The sequence below is a fragment of the Haliotis rubra genome, unplaced genomic scaffold, assembly GCF_003918875.1.
Source record: "Haliotis rubra isolate DU_JTF1 unplaced genomic scaffold, ASM391887v1 Scf1, whole genome shotgun sequence".
Taxonomy (NCBI): domain Eukaryota; kingdom Metazoa; phylum Mollusca; class Gastropoda; order Lepetellida; family Haliotidae; genus Haliotis; species Haliotis rubra.
Genome location: NW_025764891.1, coordinates 3949633 through 3964454, shown reverse-complemented (window position 1 = coordinate 3964454; position 14822 = coordinate 3949633). Strand labels below are relative to the sequence as shown.

The 14822-nt window shown below is 37.4% G+C and overlaps 1 protein-coding gene across 1 annotated transcript; it reads left to right on the top strand.

The window, feature by feature from the left end:
• The first annotated feature begins 124 nt into the window (after nt 1-124).
• On the top strand, nt 125-4784 carry LOC124287674 (uncharacterized oxidoreductase SSP1627-like). The gene is made up of 4 exons (XM_046724218.1): nt 125-238; nt 2921-3013; nt 3309-3467; nt 4641-4784. The coding sequence occupies exons 1-4, from the start codon at nt 125-127 to the stop codon at nt 4782-4784; spliced, it is 510 nt and encodes a 169-aa protein (XP_046580174.1).
• Nucleotides 4785-14822: the final 10038 nt, after the last annotated feature.

Genomic DNA, 14822 nt, shown 5'->3' with positions numbered 1-14822 from the left:
TACACTGTCACAAATGTGGAATAATGCTAAGTGTGAGTTAAACAATAAAAAATACCACAAAGATTCTGTGTAATATATGTGATGTTTGTGTGTTGAGGTTGAAGAGCTGGTGAAGCACACCGAGATGACATTGGGCCCCGTGGACATCCTTGTGAACTGCGCCGGCATCATGTACTATACACTGATGACCAAGCTGAATTTGGATCAGTGGGACACACAGATAGACGTCAACTGTAAAGTAAGTGCTGATTTCACTTTCGGGACATTCCGATTCTTTGGGGTGAAACAAAACAGAAAGTTCATGATGCAGTCTTTATCATGATACATAGATCATGATATGGGCAAGACTACAGAATACCGGATACCTTCCGCCATCTTTGAAAGCTTATTTTAGAACTGCGCACAAAATGTGTGCAACTGAGTTCCTTAGTAACGGCGTTTTGTTTATGTTGCATACTCGACATTACGAGCATTAGGGTTTAGGGTTAGGGTTATGGTTTAGGGTTAGATTAAACATTAGATATGATTCTTACCTTCACAGAACAAAATCATCAGCATCGGGTTGCAGGGGAGCGAAGGGGCGCGAAGGGGCGTCTCACATGCACAATTTCATCATCTCTGTCATGGGGTTTATATACACAACTGATAAGCTCCAAGAAAGCTATAAACATGTCCTCCCTGTTACTCAAGTACTTCCTTCTTACACAAAATTCTTCAAAATATTACAAATACAACCCCTAAGTAGTGCCTGATCGTGGAAGAGATCTTTTCAAGGCACCCCAAGAGGACTCAATGGTGTTAGTATGTGCTCCTGTCTCGGGGTCCTTGAAATGGATCGAGTGATTCACTTTCAAGTGGAGAAAGTCTTCATGCTTCAAGCAGTCATAGGCTTTCCAGCAATCGCTTATTATTGTGGTGCCTGGTTTGATGTATTTCTTTATTATCGGAATTAGTGTCTCAGAGTCACATTTGTCCACACATGCAAAAAACAGTCTTTGGATTCCCGATCGATTCCCCCGAAAACCCACTGACCCTCAACCCTTTTTCCCCGATTAAATTTTCTTTTTCCAAACTTTGATTCGTCAATCTCCACTATTCTTCCCTCCCCACCGATCCTATCACTGTCAGAATCTGCTACAACAACACACACTTCGCGACAAAAGTGGTACCAGTCTACAGAAGTGTTGCAAGACGAAATGTCTAGTTCCCGACGTACAAAATCTTGAGACAACTTGAAAATCCAACAATATGTGAGCAATAGAATTTTGCCACAATCTAATTTGCTGTTTTCAAACCACGAATTGTGGTGAATAGAAAGCTTTTTGCCGCACGATTTCTTGCTACATTTCCAACACAAATTGTCTTTGCTGTAGCTTTTATCTTTACACAAATAAAATTTCCCAATACAACATTTACCGCATGTTTTCCCGTCCCAGTTTCCAAAAAGTCCCTTGTTTCTTAAAAATCGATGAAGTTCTACTTTGTCTTCCGATAACTTGAATACATCCCACAATCGCATCTTCTGAACGCCGAGTAGTAGTTGTAGACTTCCAAATATGGCCATTACTAGGCTATGATGTAGACACAAACTGACCAATCACTGAACACTTACCTTTCAGAAATTTCCCATGCTCATTCGCTCCAACTCCCAGAATTCCGTGGTCGGTTTTTTTCAAAGACGCATATATTTTTTATTTGTGATAACTTATCTTCCATTTTAAAAATCGTTGGTTAGTTTTACTAACCAGAAGTCGTCTCAATCAATCCAATTTTAATGGTTATTTTTCATTTTAATGCTCGCTGATTTTTTCGAATTTTATAGCTCGTGCTTCCCTATAATAGGAAGTGTGCGTGCTAACAAAGAATATGGTTGGTAGGTATCCGGTATTCTGTAGGTGTACCATGATATGTTATATATATGCTATATAAGTCATGATATACATACGTATACAATATACTGAACATCATTGAAAACGCACCACCTGTATTAGTTTGGATTTCCAAGAGCATAAATGAGCAATCGGTGTTAATTTTACATACTTTTGTAGTCCAATGATTGGTAAAGAAAAGAAACAAAAACCAATCCAGCAAAACAGTGAAGTTTTAATTCAGCTGACCATGAAAGAAAGATGGAGTCAAATTGGAAAGTCAGTAACGTGTATGACCACCGTTAGCAGCAACACAAGCGGTGCAGCGTCTGCTCATTGAACTGATAAGTCTCTGAATAATGTTTTGAGCCAATGCATTCCACAAGGCATTCTCAAATTCCCCAAGGTTGTTGATCTGTGGGCGATGTGAGAGGCGTTGGCCGATGTAATCCCACAAGTGTTCAATGGGAGGCAAATCTAGTGACAATGCAGGCCATGGAAGTAGAGGGATGTTGTTGTTTGCCAGAAACTGGAATGTGTGCAGATCTTGATGTTGGTTAAAGAAGGGAACGACGTTGTTCTGAAGAATGGTGTCACTTTAGTAAAGGGCATTCACTCTGCCACGACAAACTACCAGAGTGGTTTTGTGATGATAACTGATCCTTCCCCCACACTCACATGTTTTTATCATTCACGATGACCTTGTATAAACTTAATTATCTCATTTCCGAATGAACATTGAAAAACGCTGGTGGAATTTGACGAAATCATTTAAAATGGTTTTGTTTTGATATTCAGGTGTTTTATAGTTGGTGTTAGAATGAAATATTTTAGTATCGTGATGTGTATCGTATCATCACCCTTACATCGGGATTCGTATCGTATCGCAGCTTCGGTGCACGATGCTTTGGCAATATATCGTTGTGACTAAAATTTTAGCATCGTGATGTATCGTATCCCAAGTTGTATGCCAATACCAGCACTAACCAATAGTCAAACTGTACTACACATGATGAGTTGTATTGGTATTTGACTGTGCCCTCTGTTTGCAGGGAGTGACCAACTGTATTGGTAGTGTCCTCGATGGGATGGTGAAGAGAAGGAAAGGTCACATCATCAACATCTCGTCGGATGCTGGCAGGAAGGTGAAAATTTAAGAACTGAATGAGACATTAAAGGCAGTCATTGAGCCATACCCAGAGGCTTGAAGAACTAAAGTTTCATGTGACTTAATTTGCCTCAATGGAATTCCCTTGTTACTCATAGCATCATTGATATGGGACTCTTATGACATCTTGATTGAAAGGGCCTTCCAAACAAAGACATATATTTTAAAAAAAACAAGTGGCATTTAAAAAAAACACAACATTAAAGGGATAGCAGCCCTTGAAATAAACACTGGATGCCATAAAAATTCATTTTGCTACTTGTTTCATTCAGGGATTTCCAGGCCTGGCTGTCTATTCAGGCACCAAGTTCTTCGTGGAAGGAATGTCCCAGGCCTTGCGTCATGAGGTCAAGGGGTTAGGGGTCAAGGTCACATGTATCCAGCCAGGAGACGTAAAGACAGAACTTCAAGGTCACACAACTGATGCTGAGGTATGAGCTGTCAAATCCAAGACATTTATGATGTCTAAGATGCTTAGATCTCACATCATTTGTTTGTTGGAAATTAAGATGAAGACATGTTATTGAAAATTTCTGTAATACTTGCCCAGTATATAGTAAAAGGTTTGGCTTGAGTAAATATTTTAAGGACACATTTTGTGTCTATATTCGTATTAAGATCGGTATTCTTGGTGGTGTGTAACATCTTATCATCCAGTGTATTATTCATTAAGTATTAACAATACCTGGGACCAATTTGCCAAATACATTTTTGTCTTGGTCTATTGACACAAGTCTATATATATTATAATTATGTCTAATTATAACTGTCCAACCAAATTTCAGTGATCAGAGATAGCGATGTGACAAGGCAAAGTTTGTGGGGGAGGCAAATCTCTCCACACACTTTGTGTATCCTGTGAAATTTCTCGTGTAAACCTGTGTGTCTTAAAGTAATCTCCCAAGTACCCAAAGTATTTAGGGAATGATAGATTATATACAAACTGGTTTCTGAAACTAGTTACAATATAGTTGTGGATATTTCCTGGTTATGGAAAATTAAGATACTTTATGGTTGATATGTTTGAATGGCATTTCAGAAGTTGGTGAGTGATAAGGTTATTCCTGGTTATGCTTTACGTAATATTATAACACACTGTGGTAGGGATTAAGTCCCGGGTATTTATTATTACTCATTGGAAATACATGTATACCCTGGCTAACAGAAAAATTATGAAGGATTCTAGGAGAACAATATAGTGACGTCAGGATCAAGGGAGATAACTCAGGGGTAGACTAGGTATACCACTAGGAATAGCTATGACTTAGTGTTAAAATTTCTTTCGATTTTCTGTATGTATTCTGTGTATCCACAGGAATAAGGCTACCACTGACTGAGTTTGGTTTTACGCCGCTTTTAGCAATATTCCAGCAGCAACATGGCGGGGGACACCAGAAATGGGCTTCACACATTGTACCCATGTGGGGATTCGAACCCGGGTCTTCGGCGTGACGAGCCAACACTTTGATCACTAGGCTACCCCGCCGCCCCTGGAATAAGGCTACCATAATCCAGAGGGAATGTTTACGTTATAATTACATGTATACCCTGGCTAACTGGGGATGGAATTGTAATGAAGCAACTTTTCATCATGACCATTGCAGGCAAAGTCCCTGTATGACATGAGTGAGACGTGTAAAGTCCTGGAGCCAGAGGATGTCGCCCGTGCCGTTGTTTACGCAGCCTCACAGCCTGAATATGTTGGCATCAATGAAATCCTTGTGGAATGTCGAGAGGGCTGCATATGAGGTATGTTCCATTTGAATTTGTAACTACCACTATATTTCTTTTAATGGTAGAATTGGTGTCCACAAATAACCCCTGATGAGTAGGCTATGTCTGCTTTCTTTCCTTTCTGACCTGTAAAAATAAAATCACAATAATATGGAGTCTCCATGTCCTGCCAATAACACCTTCATGATCTCAACCAAATGATGTTTCTGTTGGAAGGAAATTTGAAATTTTGTTGTGTTTTGTTTTCCAGGCTGTAATGATGAAGAATGAAGGCCAGCCTCATAATGGTTGAGGCAGCCTCCGAAGATTACAAGAGCTGTACTGCCACCATTGTGAATAATCAGAACTCAGGGATTTAGCTTGTTATGGCTTCTGACACACAGAGGCCTCTAAGAGATACAGGGGCACTTTCATAGTGATTAAAGTTGGTCAATGTACATTGTCTATGGTGTACAATTTTTTATTAGGGTGACGTGTGAATGAGTTGATGTCCATAGTGTATTCATTGCTTTTTTTCCAAGGGTGATATGCAGTCCATTATATGCAGTCCATTTTGTCCATTAATCACTATTTTTAAATGTTACGTGTGAATGTGTTGATGTTCATTTTCCTTTTGTAATACTGATAAACAATAGGATCATACATTTTTGTGAATGCATTGTAAGAGACATTCCAATATTCTTCTCTAAACCTGCTGTGCCTTCAATTGTGCCACAAACAAATGTGTTCATGGTAAACATTTCATGACTGCATATATGATAAGTATTAAGCATGAAATAAATTGTACATGAAATTAGAACTTGTATTAATAACACGTTTTTTTCAACCTTATCTCAAGTAGTTTATTAATCATGTGTGAAAATCTTTTTTGTAACAAATATACATCATGCATGTATGTGATAAAAAAGTAATGGTTTAGATAAAATCACTTCCTCCACCCAGTATCCCTTACCAATTCAGCATTCAGAGGCCATTAATCTATGACCTATTTCTGATGATGTTATTATCTTGTATACCTTGCCAGTATTTTTATGTTTGGTACCAAACAGTGTAGATACGCGTCTATTGGTTGGTTTCATAACTTGACGGACTTGATGTGTGAATTTTGTATATTTTAGAATATATGGGTACAGGTTGTGATTGAAAGCAGGGAATTCAAGTGAAACAAATATGCATTGAACTGAACGTGACTATTGAATGCAATAAAACAGGAATTATTCTACATCTACTTTAAAGTTGTCAGTGTTGTAATTGTCTGAAACTGTCTCCATTGTCTTGTAGGTAGATCATTAGTCTGGGCCTTGTTTCCCCAAGTTGTCATAGCGCTTTAACTATTGTATCTCCTATACTTTAACATAGAGTAAAGACAGTCATACCGCTACAACTATTGCATCTCCTATAGTTTAACATGGAGTTACGACATGTCATAGCCCTTCCCACTATCATATCTCCTATGCTTTTGATCACTGGATTGTCTGGTCAGACTCGATTATTTATTGCCATATACTTTGGAATATTGCTGAGTGCTCATTAGCGTGAAAACTAAACTCACTCACTCACTATTGTCTCCTATGTTTCCATAGAGTTGTCATAGCCACTTTGACTATTGCATCTCCTATACTTTAACATAGAGTTACGACAGTCATAGCTACTTACGACTATTGTATCTCCTATACTTTAACATAGAGTTACGACAGTCATAGCTTTCGACTATTGTATCTCCTATACTTTAACATAGAGTTACGCGACAGTCATAAGCTACGACTATTGTATCTCCTATACTTTAACATAGAGTTACGACAGTCATAAGCACTACTTATTATTGTATCTCCTATAGTTTAACATAGAGTTCACGACAGTCATAGCTCGACTATTGTATCTCCTATACTTTAACATAGAGTTACGACAGTCATAGCACTACGAATTATTGTATCTCCTATACTTTAACATAGAGTTACGACAGTCATAGCCACTTTACTATTGTATCTCCTATACTTTAACATAGAGTTACGACAGTCATAGCTTCGACTATTGTATCTCCTATACTTTAACATAGAGTTACACGACAGTCATAGCGCTACGACTATTGTATCTCCTATACTTTAACATAGAGTTACACGACAGTCATAGCCATCACGACTATTGTATCTCCTATACTTTAACATAGAGTTACGACAGTCATAGCCACTCGACTATCATATCTCCTATAGTTTAACATAGAGTTCACGACAGTCATAGCGCTACGACTATTGTATCTCCTATACTTTAACATAGAGTTACGACAGTCATAGCGCTACTATTGCATCTCCTATAGTTTAACATAGAGTTACGACAGTCATAGCCCTACGACTATTGTATCTCCTATACTTTAACATAGAGTTACGACAGTCATAGCGCTTTAACTATTGTATCTCCTATACTTTAACATAGAGTTACGACAGTCATAGCGCTACGACTATTGTATCTCCTATACTTTAACATAGTTACGACAGTCATAGCGCTACGACTATTGTATCTCCTATACTTTAACATAGAGTTACGACAGTCATAGCCCTACGACTATCATATCTCCTATAGTTTAACATAGAGTTACGACAGTCATAATAGCTTCGACTATCATATCTCCTATACTTTAACATAGAGTTACGACAGTCATAGCTCCATATCTCCTATACTTTAACATAGAGTTATTGGTTGGTTAGCACTACAACTATCGTATCTCCTATACTTTAACATAGAGTTACGACAGTCATAACGCTACGACTATTGTATCTCCTATACTTTACGTAGAGTTACGACAGTCATAGCACTACGACTATCGTATCTCCTATACTTTAACATAGAGTTATTGGTTGGTTAGCACTACAACTATCGTATCTCCTATACTTTAACATAGAGTTACGACAGTCATAGCGCTACGACTATTGTATCTCCTATACTTTAACATAGAGTTACGACAGTCATAGCGCTACGACTATTGTATCTCCTATACCTTAACATAGTTACGACAGTCATAGCGCTACGACTATTGTATCTCCTATACCTTAACATAGAGTTACGACAGTCATAGCGCTACGACTATCATATCTCCTATAGTTTAACATAGAGTTACGACAGTCATAGCGCTACGACTATCATATCTCCTATAGTTTAACATAGAGTTACGACAGTCATAGCACTACGACTATCATATCTCCTATACTTTAACATAGAGTTATTACGACTATTGTATCTCCTGTACTTAAACATAGAGTTACGACAGTCATAGCGCTACGACTATTGTATCTCCTATACTTTAACATAGAGTTACGACAGTCATAGCGCTACGACTATTGTATCTCCTGTACTTTAACATAGAGTTACGACAGTCATAGCGCTACGACTATTGTATCTCCTATACTTTACGTAGAGTTACGACAGTCATAGCACTACGACTATCGTATCTCCTATACTTTAACATAGAGTTATTGGTTGGTTAGCACTACAACTATCGTATCTCCTATACTTTAACATAGAGTTACGACAGTCATAGCGCTACGACTATTGTATCTCCTATACTTTAACATAGAGTTACGACTGTCATAGTGCTACGACTATTGTATCTCCTGTACTTTAACATAGAATTACGACAGTAGCGCTACGACATACCATCGATCATTGTATCTCCTATAGTTTAACATAGAGTTACGACAGTCATAGAGTCATAACTCCTATAGTTTAACATAGAGTTACGACAGTCATAGCGCTACGACTATCATATCTCCTATAGTTTAACATAGAGTTACGACAGTCATAGCGCTACGACTATTGTATCTCCTGTACTTTAACATAGAATTACGACAGTCGTAGCGCTACAACTATTGTATCTCTTATACTTTAACATAGAGTTACGACAGTCGTAGCGCTACAACTATCGTATCTCCTATACTTTAACACAGAGTTACGATAGTCGTAGTGCAATGATTGCTTTTTGAAACAGGGCCCTGGACAGTGTGAGGATGCTCAACACTAAGCTTTGTCATGGCAAAATGTTAAAAGGTGTTGGTTTTTTTCATACCCTGCCTGGCACTTGGCATTAAAGGGATACACCAAAGACTGGCCTGCTTGAAATCTAACAATGTCTCAGTCGGGTATCCTTCTGAAAATGCAGCAAGGAACAGTGAATAAGTATCGTACTACGCCACTTTTAGCAATATTCCAGTAATATCACGGGTGGTGTGGGTCGAAGACACCAGAAATGGGCTTTACAAATTGTACACATGTAGGGAACTGAACCCGGGTCTTTGGCGTGACAAACAAATGCTTTAACCTCTAGGCTACCCCACGGCCCCCAGTATGGAATTTATTAACTCATGTCTTCATTTCATGATGGTGTAAAAGTTTGATTGTGTACTTTGACATGATTAATACACACACACACACACACACACACACACACACACACACACACACACACACACACACACACACACACACACACACACACACACACACACACACACACACACACACAATGATTGGATAAACCGAAGCTGAACAAAACAAACTTTGATTTTATAAAATATTTATTTTGCATAGCCAACAAAAAATAAACAACCAACATTGAAAATGGAAAAGACACAATACTGTTACACACACACAACATATAGTGTGACATAGTCTCACTAACCCTTCATGTCCTGTTTATCTGTTCCTGTTTAATATACTTTCTGGTACTTGTAAGGATACTGTTTTCCAAATAGAATATGTGAGCTAGTGAGTATGGTTTTACGCCGCTTTTAGCAATATTCCAGCAATATCACAGCGGGGGACACCAGAAATGTGCTTCACACATTGTACCCATGTGGGGAATCGAACCTGGATCTTCGGCATGACGAACGCATGCCTTAACCACTAGGCTACCCAGCCGCCCCAAACAATATGTACACCATATATACTCATGGTTAATAGATTTCAAAATAAATTGTGATAAATCATCATGTTTATATTTTCTTTAGTGAATTTGAATTAACTAAACTCTAAATAACACGGAAAAAGTGCTGTCCTAATATAATTTATCAAGTTGAAGACATAACTATCAACATTCCTCTGATACAGTCTCTTGAAAAGTGTTTGTAGACCAGAACCAAACCGAAACGTATAAATATGACACAAATGAAAACATTCCATAATAAACAGTGGCAACAAAGCAAATACACATTTTGGAGAAAAATGATGCAGGTCAGATGTCATTGAGGATTATTCAGCGTATCATATCGTCATACTAATATGACACCTACCCTGGGCCCTTCACTACATAACTTCAAACTGAGTTTAGTTGAAACTTCCTTTTAACATATATGTTGTTTAATGCCACACTCAGCAAATTTTCTGGTAATGTGATGGCAGTGTGTATATAATTTAGTCTGGACCAGACAATCCAGTGATTGATATCATGAGCATCGATCATATTAAAATAGCAATCAGATTAAACTTGACTGGTGTTTTATGATTGAACACTAACGTCAATCTGTTATAATCCATCTCATATATGTACTGAGCAAAGAGGACAGAGCACACATTATCATAAAAATGTCAAATATTCATGGAATGCCGAGATGCCAACCCCAAAGTGTTGCAAAAGTCGCTTTGAGCAAGCACCTTGTTGATGGATACAGCGCTTTATAAATACTCATTATTATTATTATCAAATAGTAGTTCAAGGATTAAAATTAGTAGTTTGACCATAAAATTAGTAGTCAACTAAATACTTAAAATCATGATGTATTCTGATAACGATAATATGACACTAATCAAGAGTGAAGCTTTAATTTCACATACTTCCAACAGCAGATTTCCAAATTATAAGTATTACATTTCTTCTTGTCGTCTCTTTTAAGCGAAAATATATTTAATCTATGAAAAAATGTTTTTGTCTATGTATGCGAATTTTAATCAATTTTCTTCAAATTTCATAGAATTTCTAGTGCAATTGTATTGGCGTAGTTTGAGGATAAAATTCGTAGCGACTACGATAAAATCGTAGAGGTTGGCATCTCTGGGAATGTTTTGCATTAATTGACCTCACCATTCTCGTCTTACTACCCTCGCCAACATATTGTCAGGCTTAAAGTCACAAAAAACAGTATGCTTAATTTCTTTTCATATATCATGGGCTTTTAAAATACCAGGATTTTAAAATTATTTGGATGCCAAAGTTTATTTCAGGGCAGAGAAATCCAGGTGAAATGAAGCTATGGTGGTGAATGAGGCCAGGATATGTATCATAACAGCTTGGACACATAATACCCTGCATACACGAAGATGGTCAGGTGTAGGCGACACTAGAAGATTTTGTACAATTTATGAAAATAATATAAGCAAGATCATCTTGCTTGTGAACGTTTTTTCACACGTGGCAATGTTTGTTGAAGTTTAGAAAATAGCTAAGGAATGACTCTGAGATAAAAGAATAAACACCTAATATCATTAAATTGAGACGGGACAGATACATTCAGCAAGATTCGGCTAAAAAATAGCATACATAATATTTTAGCAATACTTAAAAAACATGGCTGAACAGCATAATGTGCCAAGGTGACGACCATTTGACATTCTGCTTGGGGAATGAGAATTTCTTTGTTCCAGAAAAAAAGGAAAATCATAATTTGTGCTCAGATGTTTAAGCCCCAAATAAATTATTCTTGGGCCATACTGCTTGTCCTGACAAATTGTGATGTTAATTTTGAAAAACAACTTGGTTTCCTTCCTCAGAAATAAATTGCATTTTTTGAACTGTTGTAAAAGCACTGGCCCCAGCAGACTATTAAATGGTGGATCTCGAAAACATTCCTGTCATCAAAAAGCAACATAATATATTTACTAATAAAACAATTGGACAAAACTGAAACACCAGCATATAATTAACAAAAGAGCCACATATTGCCAATTTTGGTTTACACAATAACCATAGTAACATCTTTTTGTTAGTGTGGTTCCTTCAGAAAACAGTTTCTGTGAATCACAGTAAACATTTCTATGTGAGGGACAATGTAGGAATATCAAGACCAACACTGGCAATCAGTGCATAATGTATTCCTACACATTAGTCCGCGTTGACTAGGACTGACTGACTGAGTTTAGTTTTACGCCGCTTTTAGCAATATTCCAGCAATATCACGGCGGGGGACACCAGAAATGGGCTTAACACATTGTGCCCATGTGGGGAATCGAACCCGGGTCTTCGGCGTGACGAGCCAAGCGTGACTAGGATACTAAATATACTCCTCTGAAAATTGCAGGAAGTGTGTGAAAATTCAAGTGAGTGAGTGAGTTTAGTTTCACGCTGCTTTTAGCAATATCACAGCGGGGGACACCAGAAATGGACTTCACACATTGTACCCATGTGGGAAATCAAACCCGGGTCTTCGGCATGACGAGCGAACACTTTAATCACTAGGCTACCCCACCGCCACGAAAATTCAAGTAATCAAACTGCATAGCTCAATCAAATTAACAGCTTATCACAGTCCTCTAAAACAGCTGGTCAATACTGAATACATTATAGATCTTTCAAGGGAATACAAAATATTTGTTGTATAAACGGGCACCTGATTTGATTTTATGACATTTTCACCAGTTTATTTTCCTTTATTATCTGAAGGTAATGCCTAGCCAAAACTAAAGAAAAAAACATGTAAAGATCAGTAAAGTCAAATATCTGATATCTAAGGACATGTGTTTAATATATTGACAAAACATTTGTTTCAAGATCATTTATTACAAAATCAACCCTTATAATTACATGTAATGTTATATTTATTGTACATATCAGCTGATGTCTATAATAGTATATATTATTGCTCCATCATGTGTGACCAAGAAAATTCTGTGGGACAAAAAGGAAATTGCTTGTCTAGTTTTTTAAAAGCTATTTGCACGTTTATATATATCATCACAGGTCCCTTTATAATAATCAAGGATGTTGCAATTACGTATTTTGTTCTATTTAAGTTATTAAATGTTTCCATAGCATGAGACAAGAGTAATCAAGCAATTCGATTTGGTATTGCAAGGGATCAACATTGGACTCAATACAAAAAGGTCAAGGACTCAAAACAAAAAGGTCAAGGACTCAAAACAAAAAGGTCAAGGACAAACAGAGGCCATTTTGGTATTGAGGTATAGGAATATATGTGGAGAATGTTTTTGTTATTCACCTCTTTGCTCAGATAGTCATTTCTGTAAAGTTTGTTTCTTAATGCTGCATTCAGAAGCATTCCAGCAATATACCAATAGTAAATAATCAAGTCAGGACCAGACAATCCAGTGATTGACATCATGAGCATCAGTCTACGCATTTGGGATATGGTGACAAGCATCATCCCAGTCAGCAAGTTTGACCACCCAACCCTGTTAGTCGCCTCTTGGGTTGCTGAAGACCAGTCCTAAGCCTGATCTCCACCAAGAAGTACAAGAAGTCCTCAAGAAGGACATTTCTCAGTGCATCCAACTATTCATCCAGGGTAATGACCACCATTCTCTCAATTAAAATACTATGAATTATCCAGGATGCTCTAAGGTTTAAGCTTTTCATAAATTGATAAACAAATTATAAAACGATCTTAGCCATTCAACTTATCATGTATATTTATGTCTATACCAAATAAGGAATTAATACTTAAAAAACATTAATTAACATATTTTGAAATTAGGTCAAAATACCTTATAAGTCCATTGCTTTTGTCCATGTTCTGAATCTTCTATGGTGAGCAAGTGAGTGAATCTAAATGTCAGCCCTTGTCATCACTGACACATGAGACAGATTACCAAACTTCCAGTCATAAACTTTTCAACACATGGTATTCATCTATATTTTATTTTTGCGTAAATTTTGGCACTGTGCAAATAACAATAACAACAATAATAATTTGGAGTACATTTTCATAGCTCCAAATTCCACACCTCAGTATTCTCATAGCACTAAAAAAATTAACTATCATTACTCTTTTCAATGGATAGTCATTCCCAGCTTCCTGGGGAGTATGCAAAAAGCTACATCTGGATGAAACTGTTACAAACATTTTCAAGGGTCACATTTTGAAAGACTTTCCTGTAAATCTAAAATGGTCATCGTAACGTACATCCAATCTACAATAAATGAGGTCATGTCTCACATATATCATAAAAGATATTTTAACTTCTTTTTAACTCTAATCAAAGTTATTTTGATGTATCCCCATGTTCAAAAACACCTGATAGGCCAAGCTATCTGCAAATAACTCATCAGATTAACCATATTTGTGCATTTCAAAATGTTGTGTTACTACAAAGGCAATAATTCCAACTTCCAGACTAAAACTAAATGGGAAAATAAACAAAAATAGGAATGCACCTACTTGCATATAAAGCCAGGCTGCCTAAAGCTAAACAGAAATATTTTCCTCCCCCAAGGAAGTGTGCTGCTGGTTACCCTTGTGTACATCACCATGACAACCGACTCTCCAAACTCAAAAACATGCCTAAACATTCCAGTTTATCATCCATGTAATTATAACAAGAAGACAGAATTCCAAAACTACCAAAAGGCACCAGTACACCACCAGATCTATCTATGTGCCAAGTTTGGTGAAGAAATAGTGAACGGTTTTAGAGTTCTGCTCCGGAAAAGAGCACTACCACCTATTTCAGGCTAAGTCAAACTTGTTGCCATGGAAACGCCAAAAATATTTTATTCAGAATTCCAAAACTATCAAAAGGCACCAGTACACCACCAGATCTATCCATGTACCAAGTTTGGTGAAGAAATATTGAACGGTTTTAGAGTTCTGCTCCGGAAAAGAGCACTACCACCTATTTCAGGCTAAGTCAAACTTGTTGCCATGGAAACATCAAAAATATTGAATTCAGAATTCCAAAACTACCAAAAGGCACCAGTACACCACCAGATCTGTGTATGTGCCAAGTTTGGTGAAGAAATATTGAACGGTTTTAGAGTTCTGCTCCGGAAAAGACAAATGTGCACGCACGGACGGACGCACGCACGGACGGAGTCCATTTTAATACCCCCTGCA